Consider the following 22,203-nt stretch of genomic DNA (forward strand, 5'->3'; position numbering starts at 1 on the left):
GAAGAGTACCCAGCCACTGGTACAGATATGTGGACGACACCTGGGTCAAAATCAAGACACAAGAAGTGGAATCCTTCACTGCGCACATTAACGTGGTGGATAAAAACATCAAGTTCACCAGGGAAGACACAAAGGACAACTGTTTGCCTTTCCTGGACTGCGCTGTGCACATTGAAGAGAACGGCAACCTCAACATCGAAGTTTACCGGAAGCCCACACACACGGACCAGTACCTCCTCTTTGACTCCCATCACCCTCTGGAACACAAACTTGGAGTAATTAGGACCCTACACCACCGGGCAGAACATGTTCCCTCTAAGCCTGAAGGAAAAAAGAAGGAACACACACATGTAAAGAAGCACTCAAAACGTGCGGCTATCCTAAATGGGCGTTCTTAAAGTCAGCAAAGAGGCACAGAAAAGAAGTCCAGACACCAGCGAGGGAGGATAAGAAAGACAGACGCAACAACATTGTCATCCCCTATGTAGCCGGTGTATCAGAAAAACTCAGGAGAGTTTTCTCCAAGCATGACATCCCGGTGCATTTCAGACCCAGCAACACGCTCAGACAAAAACTGGTTCACCTGAAAGACAAAACGCCAAAACACAGACTTAACAATGTGGTGTATGCTGTACAGTGCAGCGAGGAATGCTCAGACCTCTACATTGGAGAGACCAAACAGCCACTTCACAAGCGCATGGCACAACACAGAAGAGCCACCTCCACAGGACAAGACTCAGCTGTCCATCTGCATCTTTCTTAAGGATAAAGGACACTCTTTCGAGGATGCCAATGTTCACATTTTGGACAGAGAGGACAGATGGTTTGAAAGAGGAGTGAAAGAAGCCATCTATGTCCACTGTGAGCGACCATCTTTGAACAGAGGCGGTGGTTTACGACACCAACTCTCTGCCATCTATAATCCAGTTTTGAGATCCCTTCCCAGACGTCTTAACGCCCACTCACATCCTGGGCCATCTGATCTCAGGAATTCGCATGATAAGGTGGGGCCAGGTTTCACAATGAACACACCCGAAACTCTGGCTGATTGGGACCCACACCCAGTTTCACACCTTGGCTCAGGCGATTAGAGGATCATCAGGGGGTCCTTTTGTCCCTCTGTGGGGGGTTACTCCCACTAGGTTTATATCTGGGACTCTCCGCCATTTGACCTTAGAACTGAAGAAGCTTCTCGGATGAGAGGTGAAACGTCTTCAAGTAACTTAAAGAAGTCCAGACGCCTTTCTTTACAAGCTCCTTTGATTAACGAATGTGTATTTATGACGATGATTTGTGAGACTGGTAAACTTACCTTTGTTCGTACGATGGTCTTTCGTTCTACACGGTGCATTTCAAGGTCCTGTCCCATCCGTCGGTAAACTGTACCTGGGCTTGTTGCAGTGACCTGAAGTTACTAAACTTCATGAGTGTATGCACTCACTCCAAGAACCGTATAATTATAAATCTGAGCGTGATGAAAGTTGGGCAGCACGCTAACGTCTTTTGTCCACTCTGTGTGCTCCTAAGGGTCTGACCCTTTCACTCCTTTTATTTTTTCCTCGTATCTTTTCTTTGTCTTTTTGTCGAGTCTGTCTTTGTACGGACCGGCATTGTTCTCCTTTTGTTTTGTACATTCCTTTTTTGTGCGGCAAAGAAAAAAACAAGAAGGTATTGGAACCGGAGAATGAACGTTTTGCGGTGCTGCAAATGCTTGCATTTGATGCGGTGTTTGGATTGTTTTGCCACGAGTTCCCGGCATGCAATGCGCGAAAATCACGTGATTGCTAAACAAGGGGGAGGGTGCATCCGGCCTCCTCGGCTGTAATTGGTCCAGCCCAGAGTCGATCATGACCAATTGGCCAATCCAACACCTTTCATTATATATACCCTTCCTAAAAAAAAAAAAAAAAATCCATCGGCCCATAAAAACAAAAAATCGCCAGCGGCCCACCGGGCAAATGCCCGGTATGCCCGATGGCCAGTCCAGCTATGCCAGGATGTGATGTTCTGTGTGAGGATGCTCTCCACAGCGCCTGTATAGAAAGTCCTGAGGATCACTGGAGAGACCCTGAACTTCCTCAGTTGTTGTAGGTGGTACAGGTGCTGCCTAGCCTTCTTGGTCTGGACCTGAATGTGGGCAGACCATGTCAGGTCTGAGGAGATGTGGACACTGAGATACTTGAAGGACTGCACTCTCTCCACTGGAGCTCCATTAATGATAATGGGCTTGTAGTCCCTGCTGACCCCTTCTGAAGTCCACCATCAGCTCCTTGGTCTTGCCGACGTTCAGCTGGAGGTGGTTGTCCTGGCACCACGATGCCAGATTCTTCACTTCATCCATGTAGCCCGCCTCATCGTTGTTGGAGATATAATATAACTAATTTGCATATGACTATTGCTCAAATGAATGAGTTATGAAATCTGACCAGCTTAAAAGTATTATTCAATTACATTTATCAATTATCATTATTCAATTACTCGCCTCTGTCAGTGCGCCCCAGGGCAGCTGTGGCTACAATGTAGCTTGCCTTCACCAGTGTGTGAATGGGTGGATGACTGAATGTAGTGTGAAGCGCTTTGGGGTCCTTAGGGACTAGAAAAGCGCTATACAAATGCAGGCCATTTACCATCATGTGAAACACTGAATATAAAATGAACACAAATCAATTAACAATAAAAAATACATTTATGCTCGGACAGAGTGAAGTGTAAACGGAGCACCTTCATGCTTAACAAGAAGGAATGTCCGAATATCAGTGTGATGAAATGAGTCATTAGAGTCTTAAAAACAAAACAGCACAATCATAATATTTCTATTAATAGCCTACCCATTTATAAATCCAGCCAGAAGACAGTCATCCACATGAAAAACAACCACTATACATTACTTAGAAATGCATTAGCAGAGTAAAGAAAACTTTTTTAAATATAAAGTATCTGGAGTTTTCAGGAAGCCCCACCCCTTCCTGGTACTTTACTAGACTATGGCTGTGTCCCAATTCAGGATCTGCATGCTTGAAGTACGTGCACTACGCGTACTACGTACGGTGCGTACTATAAGTACGAGAAGTGCCCGCGAGAAATGTTTCATACAGCATTGTGTGACATAAATGAAAGAGAAAAAATGTTTTGTTGGTCATTCAGCATTCATAGCATGCAGAAGTTGCATTTCACTTACAATGATGCAATGAGAATCCTACCTACCATCTACCTAGAGGAGGGAGTGCCAGTCAGATGTTTATGTTAGGTTAGGGTGTTTGTACTTTTAAAGTACTTTTGAAGAAGTTAATGTTCACTTTTGTAGAGTATTTGGATGCTCCGGCTAATGCTATGATTTCAGCACTCACAAATCCTACTGTGAGTTATTCCCATCATTTATCCAGTCTGAGGAAGCTGGTTTAAGACTTTATGTGTAAACTGATTTCTTTTAATTGTACTGTTTGTAGCATTGGGCCTGTGTTCATTATATTTGTAATATGGTTTAATGTTTAAATATATTTTTATATTTTCATTTTGGTTTTATAAGTTGTGCTTTGTGTAATCATGGACTTAAGTCTTTTATTAAAGCTTTCATTGATTCATTGATTCATAGTTGTTTATTATTACTGAAGATATTTTTGTTATTTGGAGATAAAGGGTCAGATAAGGGTTTCTCATCCAGACAGATTTAGTTATAGTCAAATATGTTTACAGTTTGATTACAAAATGCATCAAAAGGATCATGACTGTTGCCGACAACAACTGGAAAACTGAGTCACTAAGTCCATCCCGCACAACAGGGGGCGAAACTGAGCGACCCGATTTCGTCAGATGTAACCCGGAAGCAGTAACACGAAGCTCTCAAGCTGGAAGGAGATGTAGGTTTAATAAGATCGGATTCATGAGGAAAATGAAATTCAAAGTTTGTCTCCAGAGGCTGACAGCTACTCAGACCGCAGTTACAACACATTCAGGTGATGGGAGCCAGAAAGACTCAATAAATCTCCTTTTAAATCCATTTTTTCTGCTCAAGTGACCGACATTCCTCCAGAATCCTCTTTGCGCTTTTACATTTTTTGTTGATGCAAGTGTTTGTTCTCTGATATGACAGCTCATTTAGATGAGAGGAAATCAGAAATGGCGGCAGCAGAAATAAAGACTGATTCAGGTTAAATAACGGCGAGTTGATGGTAGACCCTTTAAAGCAGAAATCGGTTAGTATCCGTTAATATGTGTGGATCCAGCCACATGATTTAGAACAACCCGCTGAACTTAACCTGCACGAAAATAGATGTAATTCTTGATTCTTTAGGCGCTAAAGTCTCATTATTACAGAAGTGTTTTTTCTTTGAGAAACATTCTAAAGTGTTTTTGAATCACAGTATAAAATGTTTAATATGAACCAATGCAATATTTTTTATCAAAGTCTGAAAGGTTTCGTAAGCACTCGTTTTAATCATTTTGTAAACAGCAGTTACGAAAGGTTTTGTAACCCGCACAAACAAAGAGTTTGAATTTCCCGCAATCGTTTAGGGGTCACGAGAGCACTTCTCGCGACCTGATTGGCTCGGTCCCTCCCGACTGTTTAAAGGGGCTCATTTAGCTGCGTGCCCATTGGCCAGCAGTTCTAGCGCCAAGATTCCAATAAAAGGGCGAGCAGCGGAAGCCCTATACTGTCTCCGTCTATCTGCAGCTACTAAGCTTTAGCTTTCTGCTCCTTTTAGCTTCTTAGTGTTTTTTCTTTGTGTCCGTTTGAACCCGAAAAGTCACAATGCTGACCGCGCGCTCCCCGCTCTCCGTGAAGAACGAGCAGACCCTCAGCGGGCAGCTGGACAAAATGTCTCTGGACAAAGAGAACACGGTGAGGCTGCTTCAGGTTCCCGCTCACAGAGGCCGCCGATTCTTTAACGTCACCGAACAATTACAGGTATCGATAAAGAGTCGCTGTGTGTGCTGACGGTCTGTGTCTCCTTTCAGCCTCCGGGCCCGAACAGCAGCCGCATCCTGGCGTCCAAAACCGCGCGGAGGATCTTCGACGCTGCTGCGGTAAGTGAGAGAAAAGCCGCAGGAAGCTTCGCACATTTAGCGGATTCCTCATATCAGCGGACCGAGTTGATGCTGAGCTCACTGACGGCAGCAGATGTGGCGCCTAAACTGTGGCCGTGGCGCCAAGAGTGAGCGGCAGGGCTGAGGTCGGTTCAGGGTTCTAGTTTATTAGGAAGAGCTGCTGTGGTGTTCAGGTTTTATGCCGTTTCTGTTATTTTGTCCACCACCTTCAGAGATCAGTGAACGATACAGGCAGCAAATCTGCACAAACTTTAACTTTTCACTGTTTTTGCTCCAGAATCGATGAATAAGCTAATCAATAATCCTGAGCAATGATCTTTGTCTTCAGCCCAAAGTGAAAAAGAGCAGCAGCTCGCAGGAGGAGGAGCCTCTGCTGAAGGACAACCCTCGCCGCTTCGTCATCTTCCCCATCGAGTACCACGATATCTGGCAGATGTACAAGAAGGCAGAGGCGTCCTTCTGGACGGCAGAGGAGGTAGGTAGAGCTGTAATGGGGCGGGGCTTGATGCTGGACGCCGTGATGCTGACGTGCTCTTTCTGTGCAGGTGGATCTGTCCAAGGACCTGCAGCACTGGGATGCCATGAAGGACGAAGAGCGCTACTTCATCTCCCACGTGTTGGCCTTCTTTGCCGCCAGCGACGGCATCGTCAATGAGAACCTGGTGAGCCGCTGCGCCTGCTCTTACAGATGGTTTTGAGGTCACGGACCGCTGTAACACTCTTGTTGTCGCTCTTTGACCAACAGGTGGAGCGCTTCATGCAGGAAGTGCAGGTAACGGAGGCCCGGTGTTTCTACGGTTTCCAGATCGCCATGGAGAACATCCACTCAGAGATGTACAGCCTGCTGATCGACACATACATCAAGGACCCCAAAGAGAGGTACGCAGGAGGCGGGGCCAAATACTGTTCTGTAGTGGCTTAACTGGCCTGTACTGATCTAACTGGTGAGTCACGATGTGTTCCCGCCCTCAGAGAGTACCTGTTTAATGCCATCGAGACGCTGCCGTGCGTGAAGAAGAAGGCTGACTGGGCGCTCAACTGGATCGGCAACAAGAACGCCACCTACGGTAAATAAGCTGCTGCCCATTAGGCCACCTGACGCAATGGTTCCACCTCAAGCAGCTTCATTGATTATTGTCTGTTTATTGATCTGCAGGAGAGCGCGTGGTGGCCTTTGCCGCTGTGGAGGGGATCTTCTTCTCGGGTTCGTTCGCCGCCATCTTCTGGCTGAAGAAGAGAGGCCTGATGCCCGGCCTGACCTTCTCCAACGAGCTCATCAGCAGAGACGAGGTGAGGCGCCCTGTTGGTGTCAGATTGCAGGTATTGATCCAGTGATGATGTCACTCTTAACGTGTGTTTGTGTGCCTGCCGCGTTTAGGGTCTGCACTGTGACTTTGCCTGTCTGATGTTCAAACACCTGGTGAACAAACCGCCCAAGGAAACTGTCATCAGCATCATCAAGAACGCCGTGGAGATCGAGCAGGTGAGTCCCAGCTGCAGGTGAAGCTGCTCTGCTGGGCCCACTGGTTCATGGTGGATTTACTGGTTCAGGATGGCTTTAATGGGTTTATTGGTTCGTGTGCAGGAGTTCCTGACTGACGCTCTGCCCGTCAAGCTCATCGGGATGAACTGCGACATGATGAAACGGTACATCGAGTTCGTGGCCGACAGACTGTTGCTGGAGCTCGGCTTCTCCAAGGTAACGCCCCACACAGGTCATGTAATCATGTGACTGACTTAAAGGCAGAAAAACAGCATCACAACACTCATCTCAGTGACAAGCTAAACTTAAAATAAAACATGATCAGTTCTCCACACAGACACATTTCAGGAACTCTTTGACCTCAGAGAGCAACATGATGAAAGTGATGGTGTGAGTGATGATGAAGTGCGCAGGGGTACGGACCTCAGCCAGTGATGGGGGCTGAGTGCTGCTGCAGAGTCTGATCAGAGGACGAGTGGTTCTCTGATGGGCAGCGGCAGTGCGACACAGACGCCTATCTGAACTCGCCCATGGGTGGGGGCGGGTGACCTCAGGGTGGGGGCAGTGGGTGGAGCTGACTGACATGGTGTTTCTGTGTGCAGATCTACCGGGTGGAGAACCCTTTTGACTTCATGGAGAACATCTCCCTGGAGGGAAAGACCAACTTCTTTGAGAAGCGGGTGGGCGAGTACCAGAGGATGGGCGTGATGGCGACGCCCACGGACAACACCTTCCGGTTGGACGCTGACTTCTGAGGCGGCGGCTGCTCTTTGGACTTCAGCCAGTTGGATTGCAGGCAGGACTGCAGTCGGGTTCAAACGTTTGTTTGTTTGTTTGTTTTTTCTTTCTTTTTGTACATAGACTTTGTAGAGTTTTTATTAAGTCTTATTATAGTTTTAAATATGTACATTTTTGTAATAAAGCAACTGTTTGTAAAAAGCAGACTCTTCAGTTTCACATCTGTAACATCTTTCTAAATCACCGTAGTCCCATCATTTCAGGCCGGACAAGGCTGGAAGTGAGCGACTTGCACTGGACAGCCTAGCCAATGATGTGCTGCTGCTGTCACAGTTGCAGATGTGTTGTACAGAAATGGAGATGATCTTCATTTCTGTACAACTCATCTGATCTGAATTAAGACTCTGAGGCTGAGCAACCACAGCCGTGTATAAATAGACTTTTGGGGTTGTTTAGTCTTAAACAAGTTTTCCGAGAATCTACAAAAATTTCCCCAAGTGTCCCCAAAGTTTTTACCCATCATGGTTGCAGCCTCTTGAAATGAAGACAATGCACTGACTTCTCTACACAATGAGTTGTAGAGGGAACAACAGCCGTGGCAGTTTGTCCTAAAACAACAGCGGTAATCTGCACATTTAAATATTTCAGATATTGATCATTTTTGAGAATATTTTATTTTCATAATGAAGACAGCACTGGTGTTTCTAGTTTAACAAAAACCCTGCAGTCCAGTGGTGGGATGGTATCTCTTTGTGAGACAGAATTGGATGTACTCATGGGATATGTAGTTTGTACTCAGTGTACACTTTGAGGTCCAGTGTTGTATCTGTTAAACTAACAGGCTGCATCAAGTTGATGTCAAGGCCGCCAGCAACATGTGATGTGGAGGGTCAAAGGTTAAGGATTTTCCTTTAATTTGTCACTCACAGGAGGATGTAAGGAAGGATATAACCTGTCTCTGTTCTGGATAAAATTCAAAGGCTGGCGCTTCAGTGTTCATACGTTATAAACATGTGACTCAGACATGATAATATTCATGTCTTGTTTGTCCTGGTGGCTGACAGCAGGTTTGGAGATAATTGAGCAGTTATACATTTTATTCCAAAATAAATAAAAACATTTTCCAGAAGTTTTTCAGTGTTAATCACTCAGCAAACCACATTTTGACAATAATGTTCACTGAGATGATTTCCTCATATTTTTTTGTTTGTTTTTTTTCTCAGAGGTCAATCGGAAACCTCGCAGTCTCCCATCAATCATTTATTGGAACCACGAGACTGATTTTTCCACCTCCGCAGTCTCTAAGGAGAGGACAGTGACGTCATCACCAAGGACCACAACGTGTTTTACATAACAACAGTTTAGACCAAAAACACGCTTTTTAGTTTAAAGTGGGTTTAACTATATTTCTACGAGAATTCAGTTGACATTACTGTGTGCTCTGATTTTATCTTCGGGTCTGTAGTCTTTGGTCTTATCTTTGAACACGTGATCCGCGTGACGTCATAAACGGAAGTAAACAAACGAAGTAGTCAGAAAGAGCTGCGGAGACGCTATTCTGCGCAAAAATGTCGATTTCCAACCCGAGGCAGGTGTTCCACAACCCGGTAAGATATCCTATGGTTTCGAATTTATCTCTATCATCAGTTTTCATTCTCATTTTCAAGGATAAATCGATTGTTGATCGACGATGCTTCTGTGAAGGGACCAGTTAGCATTTTAGCTCACCTAACAGCCTTAAACAATGACTATCTTATGTTAAACATTCTTTTAAAAAATATTCGAAGTGTTTTAAATACACTGACAAACAACGGAAAGAGTTCGGATTCAATATCATCCGCTAAAAACTTTATTTATAGGAAACCTTTGGTACTGCCGCACTGCGGAACACACGTTCAGAGAGGCTGGCTTGACATGAGTTTCGGTCACATGAGATGCTGTGTGGGTTAAGCGTGTTTTTGTTTTGTTTTTTCAGGTTGAATTAGAGACCATGTATTTAAAGTGTGATTTTAAGTATGTTTGAGTTTAGATGTGAACACATCTGAGACAATTTGTAAAATATCTTCAAAATTGTATTCAGTTTGGCGACGGTGTTTTGGCTCGTTTGACACTGATTATTTATCATGAATCGTTCTTCTACATCACGTGTGACATCGTGTAAATATAATAACTGACCCCTGGGATTCCGGCTTTAGTGTCATCCACTGAAAACTTTGTTTCGTCAACCTTTTTGGACAAACTGTGTTAAAGATTAGTGCCTCCGCCCAGCATCATTTTTAGAGTCGCATGTCACCCTGTTCGTGTTTTATTTTAGACCGAATTAAAGAACAGGTCGGCACAGTTTGATTTGATCTGATCTGGTGGGTTGGATATATAGAAAATTTAAAATATGCAAAAATTTTAGTGGGTTTTCGTCTAGTTTAAGGAGTGAGTTCAATTAATTTCAATTCAATTTTGTCTATACAGTGCCAAATTACAACGGCATTCGCACTTTGTATTGTAAGGCAGACCCTACAATAATACATAAAGAGAAAAACCCAACAATCATATGACCCCCTATGAGCAAGGACTTTGGCAACAGTGGGAAGGAAAAACTCCCTTTTAACAGGAAGAAACCTCCAGCAGAATCAGGATCAGGGAGGGGCGGCTATCTGCTCTGTGGGGGAAGACAGGACAAAGACATGCTGTGGAAGAGAGCCAGATATTAATAATAACTAATAATTAAATGCAGAGAGGTCTATTAACACATAGTGAGCAAAGAACAAATGCCCAGTGTATCGTGGGAATCCCCCAGCAGCCTCCACCTATTGCAGCACAACTAGGGGAGGATTCAGGGTCACCTGATCCAGCCGTAACTAGCAAAAAGGAAAGTTTGAAGCCTGAACTTAAAAGTAGAAATGGTGTCTGTTTCCTGAATTCAAACTGAAAACTGGTTTAGAAGAAGAGGGATCTGAAAACTGAAGGCTCTGCCTCTCATTCAACTTTTAAATACTCTAGGAACAACAAGTAAGTCTGCAGTGTGATATATGGTACATATTGTACTATAAGGTCATTACGATAAGTTGGGGCCTTATTGTTTAAGACCTTGTATGTGAGGAGCAGGATTTTGAATTCTGTATTTAACAGAGTGCCAATGAAGGGAAGTCAGTATAGGAGAAATCTGCTCTGTCTTTCTGTTACATTTTTTATAACTTCTTCTGAAATGTAGAGGAGATATTTGTGCATGAAGATTGAGAATGGACAAGTTTTTTTTTAAATGAATCAAACTAAAAGCAAAAAACTCCAATATGAATAAAACATGTGATTCGTGCAAAAAATTCAGTCACCCGCCAGGATAAAATCTACTAATGAAAGCAGGAAGAAAATGTTCACAGTGAACAAGAGGAGGTAAAAACAGGCCTTCAGATCTAGACAAATAAAACCTGCAGGAAGTCTCGACCTGCTGAGAGAACAAAACCAGCTTTAAATCAGTGACTCAGCTGCTGAAAGCTGCCCTTCATAAAACTGCTGATATGATTATTAACAGTCAAAAAGAAAAAGGTTTGAATTCAGCTCAAACATGTGAGAAACAACAGAGATTCTTTGTTGGGATGTTAGCAGAGCTGTGGGAAAAAGTAAAGTAACTTGAGGACTGTAATTCAATTCAACTTTCTTTCTTTAGCACCAGTTTACAATTACAGTCGTCTTTGGGTGGACAGGTCACCCAATTCAGATCCACCTATAAACTTATATATTCTCCTGCAGGTGGAGTACTGTTTGAAGTTTAATAATAATGATCACATGACCAGAGGTGGGACGTAAAGTGCAAATACTTTGTTGGTACTTGAGTTGTTTTTTTTTTTTCTGACTTCTTTTTATTTTCACTCCCTACATTTGAAACAAACACCTGAACCTTCTGCTCCTCACATTTTCAGAACGGACTTCAGGTTTGACGTCTTTGGGGGAGTTATTATTTTATCACTGTGAGCCTCAAACATCAAACTTATCTGAGCCTGAACAGAAACACATGACAGGCAGTCCTATTCGTTTATTAGTCCCCTGAGGATGTCACATGAAGACCAGAACCACTGCAGGTGTCCGTAAACTGCGCTTGCTGTACTTCAGCATCTAGTTAGCCAAGATGAGCGAGCACTTTTGCCACCTTTGCACATGACTCGTCACACAGTCTTACTGTGGTGACTCAAGTGAGCTAGCAGGTGTCTTTACCTGGAGTCAGAATCGTTTGACTACAAGTGCGGAACAAGCTTAATGAGAATACTTTGGACTTGAAAGCGGAACTGACGGCCTGATACAGACAGACAGTCCAAAGACCTGAGAGCAGATTATTTACTGCTCTGCTTTTATTTTAGTTATCTTTTTATAATCAAAGCTGTCTGTGAAGGTTCGCAGTGATCCAGGTCATGGTAGTCTAAGGAGCTTGGAAAGAAACGCGACTGGACATCTTTAAGTTTCTTGAAGACGTTTCACCTCGTCTCATGGAAAAGCTTCTTCACTTCACTTCTTCACGTTTCTTGAATCTGTTTAGACACGTTTATTTCACTTTATTTCAAATCCACAGACGTGGATCTGTGCTGCATACAGGGTAACACATTCAAGCCCAGGAGGGGAGACACACCCATCCCCGGGTCAGAGCCCAGGTAAACAGGAGGGTTGTGTCAGGGAGGACATTCGGCATAAAATCTGTGCCAAATCAAACTTTTGGAAAAACCTCTACACGTATCTACAAATTTCATATATTTAAACAGGTGGAGGTTTTCTCTAAGTGAAAGCAGGAGAATTTCTGCGATTCTCCTGTTACATTCTAATTTCAGATTCTAATCTGATCAGCTGCTGACGGAGCTTTGAGCTCTGGTTCATTCACACCGATCTAGTCCCTCCTCTCAGGTGTTTCTAGGTGTTCTCTGTGGTCATCTGACCCTCCTCATGTTTGTGGTGTTCTGTCCACAGTCGATTCCCTTTGCTGGGACGATCCTGGGTGGGTTCTTGCCAGGTGAGATGGTTCTGATCAAGGGCTCTGTGCCGTCTGGTGCTGACAGGTGAGGATGCCGATCTTCATCATCAATCGGATATTTAAAAAAAAAAAAAAACGTCAGAGTCGGGGTGCAGATTCTTAAAGCGGGATCTTCTCTCTCTGTTCGCTGTCTCACAGGTTCCAGGTGGACTTCACCTGCGGCAGCAGCGTGAAGCCGCGGGCCGATGTAGCGTTCCATTTCAACCCGAGGATCAAAAAGTCGTCCATCGTGTGCAACACGCTGACGAAAGAGTGCTGGGGCCGCGAACAGATCCACTACGAGATGCCCTTCAGGCTCGAGGTCGACTTCGAGCTCATCATCCTCATCCTCCAAGACCAGTTCAAGGTGAGAGACGAGCCGACCAATCAGGTGTCAGAGAAGAGTCAGCACGGCAGAGTTTAACTGTTCAATGCAAGTCAAACTGGTGTCCAGCGATGTGTTGTTTTCCGTGCGTGTTCAGGTGGCTGTGAATGGCGCCCACCTGCTGGAGTACAAACACAGAGTGGAGCTGGAGCGTGTTGACACCATCAGCATCTCAGGAAAAGTCAAAGTTCAGGCTGTGGGCATCCTTTCCCCGAGCTCAGTGAGTGTCTCTGTAACCCGTGGCAACCTGCAGCTTTACCATCAGAGGGTTAACCTGTTTGTTTGTTTGTTTGTTTGTTTCAGAGCCCCACCTCTCCCGCTGGCAGTCCGCCCAATAAGGACACAGACGAATCAGCAATAATTGATCAGGTGTCCTTTCAATATCTGTGTTGCATTTCACTAGTATAGTTTTATGTTAGCTAAAGATTTGAAATCACTGTCTGATAGCATCTCTGGATGGCTGGCACTCATAAGGATTGTTTTCTGTGGAAGAAAAGTCACGTGATCTGCGAAATGCTTCCAAATATGAAAGCCCCGCCCCTTTCATGTGACTGCACAGGTCAAATCCTGAGTTACTTACCCAGTTGATAACCAGCTTGGTGTGAACTCTGACCCTCACTGTTAGCTTAAGTGGATCATAACAGAAAGATAACGTGGGTATCTTCATAGCACAGGACACGAGTCATCACAGGGCAGCGGAAATGTGGACCTTTCTGGAGAAACTGCGTCTGTTTTTTGATCAGCGTCGGATGTGGTCTGATTGGCTAGAGTTATGCATCAGTCGATCAGATTTTAATCAGATTTTTTTTTCCATGCGTTTCAGCCAGTGTTCTCCTCATCAGGTGATTTGGTGAGTTTTCCTGATCAAATCATTGATTGATGATGCATTTATTTCTTACAATAACAACAGTTTCATACAAAGAAATTTGAATGAATTATTTTTAAAGCAACTTTTAGCTTATTTTACTTAACATAAATATGATCAATTAAAATCTGTTTTTTATATCAGTCATATTATATCAGCCCACATGGTTGGCCTGAAATCATATTTTGGTAAAGAAAATGATTTATCATATTTCACCCATTGATCTTACATTAATCAGTGAGATCACTGATCTTATTTGATACCAAATGATCTTCTAACTTTTAACACAGATCTAAATTTATATTTAAAACTATAAAGCCAAAAAAAGGGAAATGTTTTAGTGTGTCTGACTCTCTGTTTCCTACAGAGTATCCCGTTCAGAGGTCAGCTGGTTAATGGGCTGACAGTCGGACGCAGCATCATCATCAAAGGAGAGACCAATCAGAACGCAGAGAGGTAAGGATAATAAACAGCTGTGGGAGCCCAGTACAGAAACTGATCAAAGCGACAATCAGTGAGGCATCGATCAGAACTTAAATTAACTTTAGTAAAAATTTTGTTCTTGTTAATAACAACATAAGTTTTATATTCTTAAATTCATAATAAATTAATCACAGCTTTGTGAATACAGGCTCTGATTTACAAGCTGACTCCACAAGCTGCTCAGAGACATTATGTTTGTGGGGTTTAGGTATTGTTGAGCCAACTAACACAATGAAAACCTGACTGTGATGAATAACTTCTATGTAGTAAACCTGAAGTCTGGCGCCAGTAGAAACTGATTAGCTTAAACTGAAGTGCAATGTTTGGATTAAAGTCACTGAAACATTTTCAGAGTTTACAGGTTTTATTTAAATATAAATTTAAATTGAGTTATGTGACCGTCACTTGATCATCACAGACCACCTTGCATGAACCTGCAGAGAAAGTAAACATGAAGCAGTTCAGAGTTTCGGTTTAGCCTTTCATGGCTCATTAATGACATCACTTCCTGTTACAGTTTCTGCGTGAACTTGCGTCCAGCGACCGGGTCCGACATCGCTCTCCACCTGAACCCTCGCTTGAAGAAGCGTGTCTTTGTCAGGAACTCCTTTCTGTCCGACTGCTGGGGTCATGAGGAGATGGCGCTCGCTTCCTTTCCCTTTACTGCGGGGCAGTACTTTGAGGTGACCTTTGACCCCTGCCTTAACATCCACATGTTGTGATGGGTTTTTTTGTTTAATTTTTAAAACCTGCTGTCATCTCCCCACAGATGATCATCCGCTGCGACGCGCAGCACTTCAGAGTTGCCATGAATGGGCAGCACCAGCTCGATTACAAACACCGTATGAAGGAACTGAGCGCCATCAACCAGGTGGAGGTGAAAGGAGATGTGACACTGCTTGTCGTCAGAGTCCTCTGAGCGCCTGCTAACCATCATGAACACGAAGCCATAAAAAAAACCACTGACGCCTCCTCCGTAACCAATCATTTAACAGATTCTAACTTCATTTCCTCTTTTACTAAAAACCCATGTCTTGTCCAGTGTCTTCAAAATAAAAGTCTGTCATTCCTCACATCTGTCCAGCTGTTTTGTTCCAAAAGCAGCTGCTGATGATAGTGGTGCTGGCGCCACAACAGGGACCAGATCATCGCCCAGCCGTGAAACCATCAGATGAAACCTGAGGAACCAGATTTTAAAAATGTTTTAAACTTTTCAGTTCAACTTAATGTCAGAAGAAAAAGACCAGAGCTGGTTCCTGTTCACGGAGTCATTTATTAAAGCTCAGTATTAAAAATACACTAAAAAAAAAACAAATGTAAACTGTACACATTTAAAACCCTGACATATTTACAAAGCGCTGAGCCACAGCGTTAGATTTGATCAGGTCTAATGCTGCGGCTCACAGACTCAAGTCTGTAAATAAAGATTCAGTTCATCATTTGACCCTAAAAGTCCAAGAGTCTGTTCCAGCATGCACCGGGACGGAGGTAGTGTGACGGCAGGGACGCTCCACCATCAGAAGTCAGCGTCCAACCGGAAGGTGTTGTCCGTGGGCGTCGCCATCACGCCCATCCTCTGGTACTCGCCCACCCGCTTCTCAAAGAAGTTGGTCTTTCCCTCCAGGGAGATGTTCTCCATGAAGTCAAAAGGGTTCTCCACCCGGTAGATCTGCACACAGAAACACCATGTCAGTCAGCTCCACCCACTGCCCCCACCCTGAGGTCACCCGCCCCCACCCATGGGCGAGTTCAGATAGGCGTCTGTGTCGCACTGCCGCTGCCCATCAGAGAACCACTCGTCCTCTGATCAGACTCTGCAGCAGCACTCAGCCCCCATCACTGGCTGAGGTCCGTACCCCTGCGCACTTCATCATCACTCACACCATCACTTTCATCATGTTGCTCTCTGAGGTCAAAGAGTTCCTGAAATGTGTCTGTGTGGAGAACTGATCATGTTTTATTTTAAGTTTAGCTTGTCACTGAGATGAGTGTTGTGATGCTGTTTTTCTGCCTTTAAGTCAGTCACATGATTACATGACCTGTGTGGGGCGTTACCTTGGAGAAGCCGAGCTCCAGCAACAGTCTGTCGGCCACGAACTCGATGTACCGTTTCATCATGTCGCAGTTCATCCCGATGAGCTTGACGGGCAGAGCGTCAGTCAGGAACTCCTGCACACAAACCAATAAACCCATTAAAGCCATTCTGAACCAGTAAATCCACCATGAACCAGTGGGCCCAGCAGAGCAGCTTCACCTGCAGCTGGGACTCACCTGCTCGATCTCCACGGCGTTCTTGATGATGCTGATGACAGTTTCCTTGGGCGGTTTGTTCACCAGGTGTTTGAACATCAGACAGGCAAAGTCACAGTGCAGACCCTAAACGCGGCAGGCACACAAACACACGTTAAGAGTGACATCATCACTGGATCAATACCTGCAATCTGACACCAACAGGGCGCCTCACCTCGTCTCTGCTGATGAGCTCGTTGGAGAAGGTCAGGCCGGGCATCAGGCCTCTCTTCTTCAGCCAGAAGATGGCGGCGAACGAACCCGAGAAGAAGATCCCCTCCACAGCGGCAAAGGCCACCACGCGCTCTCCTGCAGATCAATAAACAGACAATAATCAATGAAGCTGCTTGAGGTGGAACCATTGCGTCAGGTGGCCTAATGGGCAGCAGCTTATTTACCGTAGGTGGCGTTCTTGTTGCCGATCCAGTTGAGCGCCCAGTCAGCCTTCTTCTTCACGCACGGCAGCGTCTCGATGGCATTAAACAGGTACTCTCTGAGGGCGGGAACACATCGTGACTCACCAGTTAGATCAGTACAGGCCAGTTAAGCCACTACAGAACAGTATTTGGCCCCGCCTCCTGCGTACCTCTCTTTGGGGTCCTTGATGTACGTGTCGATCAGCAGGCTGTACATCTCTGAGTGGATGTTCTCCATGGCGATCTGGAAACCGTAGAAACACCGGGCCTCCGTTACCTGCACTTCCTGCATGAAGCGCTCCACCTGTTGGTCAAAGAGCGACAACAAGAGTGTTACAGCGGTCCGTGACCTCAAAACCATCTGTAAGAGCAGGCGCAGCGGCTCACCAGGTTCTCATTGACGATGCCGTCGCTGGCGGCAAAGAAGGCCAACACGTGGGAGATGAAGTAGCGCTCTTCGTCCTTCATGGCATCCCAGTGCTGCAGGTCCTTGGACAGATCCACCTGCACAGAAAGAGCACGTCAGCATCACGGCGTCCAGCATCAAGCCCCGCCCCATTACAGCTCTACCTACCTCCTCTGCCGTCCAGAAGGACGCCTCTGCCTTCTTGTACATCTGCCAGATATCGTGGTACTCGATGGGGAAGATGACGAAGCGGCGAGGGTTGTCCTTCAGCAGAGGCTCCTCCTCCTGCGAGCTGCTGCTCTTTTTCACTTTGGGCTGAAGACAAAGATCATTGCTCAGGATTATTGATTAGCTTATTCATCGATTCTGGAGCAAAAACAGTGAAAAGTTAAAGTTTGTGCAGATTTGCTGCCTGTATCGTTCACTGATCTGAAGGTGGTGGACAAAATAACAGAAACGGCATAAAACCTGAACACCACAGCAGCTCTTCCTAATAAACTAGAACCCTGAACCGACCTCAGCCCTGCCGCTCACTGTTGGCGCCACGGCCACAGTTTAGGCGCCACATCTGCACAGTAACACACACGAAGCTGCCGTCAGTGAGCTCAGCATCGACTCGGTCCGCTGATATGAGGAATCCGCTAAAAGTGCGAAGCTTCCTGCGGCTTTTCTCTCACTTACCGCAGCAGCATCGAAGATCCTCCGCGCGGTTTGGGACGCCAGGATGCGGCTGCTGTTCGGGCCCGGAGGCTGAAAGGAGACACAGACCGTCAGCACACACAGCAACTCTTTATCAATACCTGTGATTGATCGGTGACGCTAGAGAATCGGCGGCCTCTGTGAGCGGGAACCTGAAGCAGCCTCACCGTGTTCTCTTTGTCCAGAGACATTTTGTCCAGCTGCCCGCTGAGGGTCTGCTCGTTCTTCACGGAGAGCGGGGAGCGCGCGGTCAGCATTGTGAATTCGCGGGTTCGAAAGGACGAAGAAAAGAAAAAACCTAAGAAGCTAAAAGTTGCCGAAAGCAAAGATAGCAGCAGCGGACAGACGGAGACAGTGAAAGGCTTCTGCTTCAGCTCGCCCTTTTATTGGAATCTTGGCGCCAGAACTGCTGGCCAATACGAGGAGTCCCTTTAAACCGTCGGGAGGGACCAAGTCGGGTAGTTGGTGGCGGTAATGCATCATTTTGCTGTTTGCCAACTGCCAGTAAACCCTATATAGAAGAAGAAGAAGAAGAAGCAGCCAGTCAGGTCGAGAGAAGTGCTCACGTAACCCCTAAACGATTGCGGGAAATTCAAACTCTGTTAGCGGGTTACAAAACTGTAGGTAACCGCTTTTACAAAGTGATTAAAACGAGCGCTTACGAAACCTTTCAGGGCTCCTCGCATTTTTTCATATTAAGCATTTTAAACTGTGATTCTAAAAACACGTTACAATGTCTCTCAAAGAAAAGAAAAAGGCTTCTGTAATGAGACATTAACGCCGAAAGAGTCAAGATTTACATCTGTGTTCGTGCAGTTGAGTTCAGCGGATTGTTCCAAATCATGTGGATCCTCATATGGACATTGAATAACTGATTTCTGCTTTAAAGTGTCTGTCATCAGGGCTGTCGTTTAAACTCACATTAAAGCTCAGTCAACGGCGCCTTTTCTGCTTCCCTCTCATCTAAATGAGCTGTCACCATGGAGATTTAGCGCCAAATACACGTAACACGCCCGACATTACAATAACTCCATTTACAGGCGTCCTGTGTGTTTGCATATCAGAGACTGGCATCAACAAAAATCTGTAAACATATGCAATATGTAAACGAAAAACGAATCTGCAGGAATTAGTCGGTTTCTTTGAGTCACTCGAGCAGAAATAAATTGATTTAAAGGCTGATTTATGTTCTGTATCTTTGATCTGAGCAGCTTTTAGCCTCTGAAGACAAACTTTGAGCTTCACTTTCCTCAAAAATCAGACCTCATCAAACCCATATCCAGCTGGAGACCTTCCTGTTACTGCTTCCGGGTTATCTAATTGGCTGCAGGAGAAAGGGTCGCTCAGTTTCGGCCCCTGGTGTCCGGGATGGACAATGACTCAGTTTTGCAGTTACTGTCTGCTACTGAGCAATAATGGTAATCAGTTGGATCAATTTTAATCGAACTGTGAACATATTTGATCATAACTGAATGTGTTTGTTGAGAAACCCTTACGTGACCGTCTATGGTCACAAAAATAATGTAATGAACAGATATTTTAGAACAGCCTAGGTGGTTCTAGAAGGAAATTAAATAATTAAGTTTTATTAAATAATGCTAAATAATTGCATTACAGATATGATACTTATGTACAGTGGTTTATTAAGTGTTGTAGTAGAAATCTCAGTGTTAAACGATGATAAAACATAATGTTATTTTTGTTGTTGTTCAATTAAAAATAGCAAGTTACCACAAATTGTTTGACTCACATTCACACCTATGGGCAATTTAGCATATTCAGTTAACCTATCCCCACAAACTGCATGTCTTTGGACGGACACCTGGAGTACCCGGAGGGAACCCACGCAAACACGGGGAGAACCCCAGGCCTTATGGTGGAATTGAACTCAGGACCTTCTTGCTGTGCTAACCACTGTGCCACCGTGCTGCCCTATTTATTTATGTATCATTTACCAGTAAAACAGTTTCCATAGTTTTTTACTGCAGCTTTTGCAAAAATGCATGATAGTGAGCATTTTCAGTGATGTTGTATACTATAATCTGATTGCTTCATCACAATGTGCCAGAACAGACTGATAGTTACTTTTAAAGTATTGTGAAAATATGAGATCAAAGCAAATCTGCCAAAAATTTTATTAGATTATGAAATTCTGTGTTTTCACAGATGAAAATGCTTCAGTCTTGTTAGAGAACACTTAGCAATACTAACAGTGAAAATTATGTTTAAAAGGTATAATGTTTACAACATCTTTTCTCATTGGTTATTTTCTCAAAGAATCAAAAATATCTCTTGATCTGACCTGACAATTGTACACTTGGGACTCCTCAGGTGCTTCACCCTTGAACCGCACAGTTCGTTGTGACTCAAGTCCAACTCTCTAAGACTTGGACAAGGAGCTGAGAGCTGAGGACAGAGCTTCACAGCTTCTCTGTGAGAGTCTACAATTTCTCGTCTGGAAGAATTAATAAGAAAAAAAATAAGACAACACTGGTTTTAACACGTAATCATGGTACAGGAAGAAGTATATTCTGCAATATTTAATCTTGTTTCGGTGATGGTTAAAAAATTCCCTTCCCAAAGTTTGTTTAGTTAAGCAGTTAAGAAATTTGACAGTTTAAGTAACGTAGATAGAAGTAAAACATAACACATAAATTAACCTGTATTTGGTAGCTACAATTCTTATTTTTTAAATTTCTGAAGGAATAAACAAATGTATATGTTGATCTGACCTGAGAGTTTCCAGTGTACAGTATGAACTCTTGAGTCCTGTAGACTGTTGCTTCACTCCTGAATCCTGCGAGGTGTTCTTACTAGAGAACTGGGAGCTGAGCGCTAAAGAAAGCACTTCACAGCTTATCTCTGAAAGATTGCAGCTCCTCAACCTGAAAAGTAAAATAGTGGACAAGAGAAAAAACAATGTGTTAAAATATTTTGTTAGAACTTCTGAGTTTGTGCGTTTTTTAACTCTTTGCCCTTATCACAATAAATCCCTTAGCTTCCAATAATTTACTAATTAAATAAAGAAATATAAATACTCCAAGAAAAAAAGTTCAAATAAAATGACTAGATTTTTTTACCCAACATAGGTAATGGGAAAGAAATGAGTGGTGATAGTGTCACAGGGTACTGATTTAAGCAAGTTTACCATTAAAAAGATAAAAACAAAGCGACTGAAACACACACACACACACACACACACACACACACACACACACACACACACACACACACACACACACACACACACACACATTCATTAGCCTAATACTGATAGATACATTTAAGCAGATGACCCTACTTAATTACATTTACAAATATTGAGTGTGAAAAGCTAAAGTGCCAAGAGTGCAAGCAGAGTTGTTGAGCTGTTTGGGGCAACCAAAAACAACCACCACAGTCTTATTCTCATTTAGACATATAAAGTTTTTAGATCACTTAAGCAGTGGTTAAAATGACCCTTTGTCATTTTCTTTGACTGGAATATAGTGTTGAATCTCATCGGCAAAGCAGTGATAACAAAAAAATTATACCTTTCAAAAATATGTCCCAAGGGAAACATATAAATGGGGCTTATAAACTGAATAGAAGATTCCTGATGCTTTTATCTCTTCACATTTGGATTATTGTTATGAAGTGTTTTCTGGTTTGATTGAAGCATCTATTAAATGCCTTTTTCAATCTGCCCTAAATGCTGATCAAAGGTTTACAATTCACTCTGTTTTATTAATCACACATTACCCCGCTTTTAAAGCTTTTGCACTGGCTACCTGTTAGGTTTAGATTTCAATTTAAAATATGGATTCTTACTTTTATGGCCATATGGGTTGAGGCACCCACTTACTGAATGGCTCCGAGCTTACACCCTAGTTCCTGCATTTACCCATCTAAAAAATAAGGTCGATTGGCCAAATTTTCAAACTTTAGTTTCAAAAACGTGGAATAGCTTTGTGTTCATTTTATTTGATGTATGTGTTTCCCTATTGTTTTGGGGGCATTGCTTTGGTTTTATTGATACTACTGTAAAGCACTTTGTCTGTTTTGTGTTCTTACGAAGCACTAAAACCCCCCAATTTACTTACTAAAGTAAATGTAATGTCTATTTGGCAAACAGATCTCAAATCCAACAGTGTGATCTAACCTGAGAATTTCCAGTTTACAGTGAGGACTCTTAAGTCCCAGAGACAGCAGCTTCACTGACAAACTGCAGCAACATGTTCTGAATAAAAAAAAAAATCAGAATATCAGTTAATGCTTTATAAAGTTTACATGACAATTTCTTTCCCCTAAAGAGCAACAACAGTAATCTTTATAGAAATCTGCTTACTGCTCTGCAGTTGATCGCCCAGCTCCTCCTGCTTCATTCTCCTCAAGAAGTACAATGTGATTGTCATGAATGACTC

The 22,203-nt window shown here is 43.8% G+C and overlaps 3 protein-coding genes and 2 non-coding genes across 5 annotated transcripts; 3 read left to right on the top strand and 2 right to left on the bottom strand.

Annotated features, from left to right (window-relative positions):
- The first annotated feature begins 4,609 nt into the window (after positions 1–4,609).
- On the top strand, positions 4,610–7,468 carry LOC146652826 (ribonucleoside-diphosphate reductase subunit M2). The gene is made up of 10 exons (XM_085381488.1): positions 4,610–4,840; positions 4,957–5,025; positions 5,375–5,521; positions 5,592–5,708; positions 5,792–5,925; positions 6,019–6,113; positions 6,203–6,336; positions 6,425–6,529; positions 6,632–6,745; positions 7,132–7,468. Exons 1-10 carry the CDS (start codon positions 4,751–4,753, stop codon positions 7,282–7,284), a joined length of 1,158 nt encoding a protein of 385 aa, XP_085237614.1. The 5' UTR covers positions 4,610–4,750; the 3' UTR covers positions 7,285–7,468.
- On the top strand, positions 6,921–7,056 carry LOC146652827 (small nucleolar RNA SNORD94). The gene has a single exon (XR_014907789.1). It is a non-coding gene; the product is annotated as a small nucleolar RNA SNORD94 (small nucleolar RNA).
- Positions 7,469–8,734: 1,266 nt separating the features above from the next.
- Positions 8,735–15,063, top strand: LOC146652828 (galectin-8-like). Its single transcript, XM_085381491.1, has 9 exons — positions 8,735–8,874; positions 12,215–12,303; positions 12,417–12,624; positions 12,740–12,862; positions 12,946–13,011; positions 13,466–13,492; positions 13,875–13,963; positions 14,508–14,673; positions 14,760–15,063. Exons 1-9 carry the CDS (start codon positions 8,836–8,838, stop codon positions 14,907–14,909), a joined length of 957 nt encoding a protein of 318 aa, XP_085237617.1. The 5' UTR covers positions 8,735–8,835; the 3' UTR covers positions 14,910–15,063.
- A 180-nt stretch (positions 15,064–15,243) lies between these two features.
- LOC146652829 (ribonucleoside-diphosphate reductase subunit M2-like) lies at positions 15,244–18,234 on the bottom strand. Its single transcript, XM_085381487.1, has 10 exons — positions 17,968–18,234; positions 17,783–17,851; positions 17,270–17,416; positions 17,083–17,199; positions 16,866–16,999; positions 16,678–16,772; positions 16,455–16,588; positions 16,262–16,366; positions 16,046–16,159; positions 15,244–15,659 (listed from the first exon to the last, which is right to left on the bottom strand). Exons 1-10 carry the CDS (start codon positions 18,055–18,057, stop codon positions 15,507–15,509), a joined length of 1,158 nt encoding a protein of 385 aa, XP_085237613.1. The 5' UTR covers positions 18,058–18,234; the 3' UTR covers positions 15,244–15,506.
- LOC146652830 (small nucleolar RNA SNORD94) lies at positions 15,735–15,870 on the bottom strand. The gene has a single exon (XR_014907790.1). It is a non-coding gene; the product is annotated as a small nucleolar RNA SNORD94 (small nucleolar RNA).
- Positions 18,235–22,203: the final 3,969 nt, after the last annotated feature.

The sequence above is a fragment of the Rhamphochromis longiceps genome, linkage group LG15 (assembly GCF_057381845.1).
Source record: "Rhamphochromis longiceps isolate RC_006_pf linkage group LG15, R_longiceps_female_GT1.1, whole genome shotgun sequence".
Taxonomy (NCBI): Eukaryota; Metazoa; Chordata; class Actinopteri; order Cichliformes; family Cichlidae; genus Rhamphochromis; species Rhamphochromis longiceps.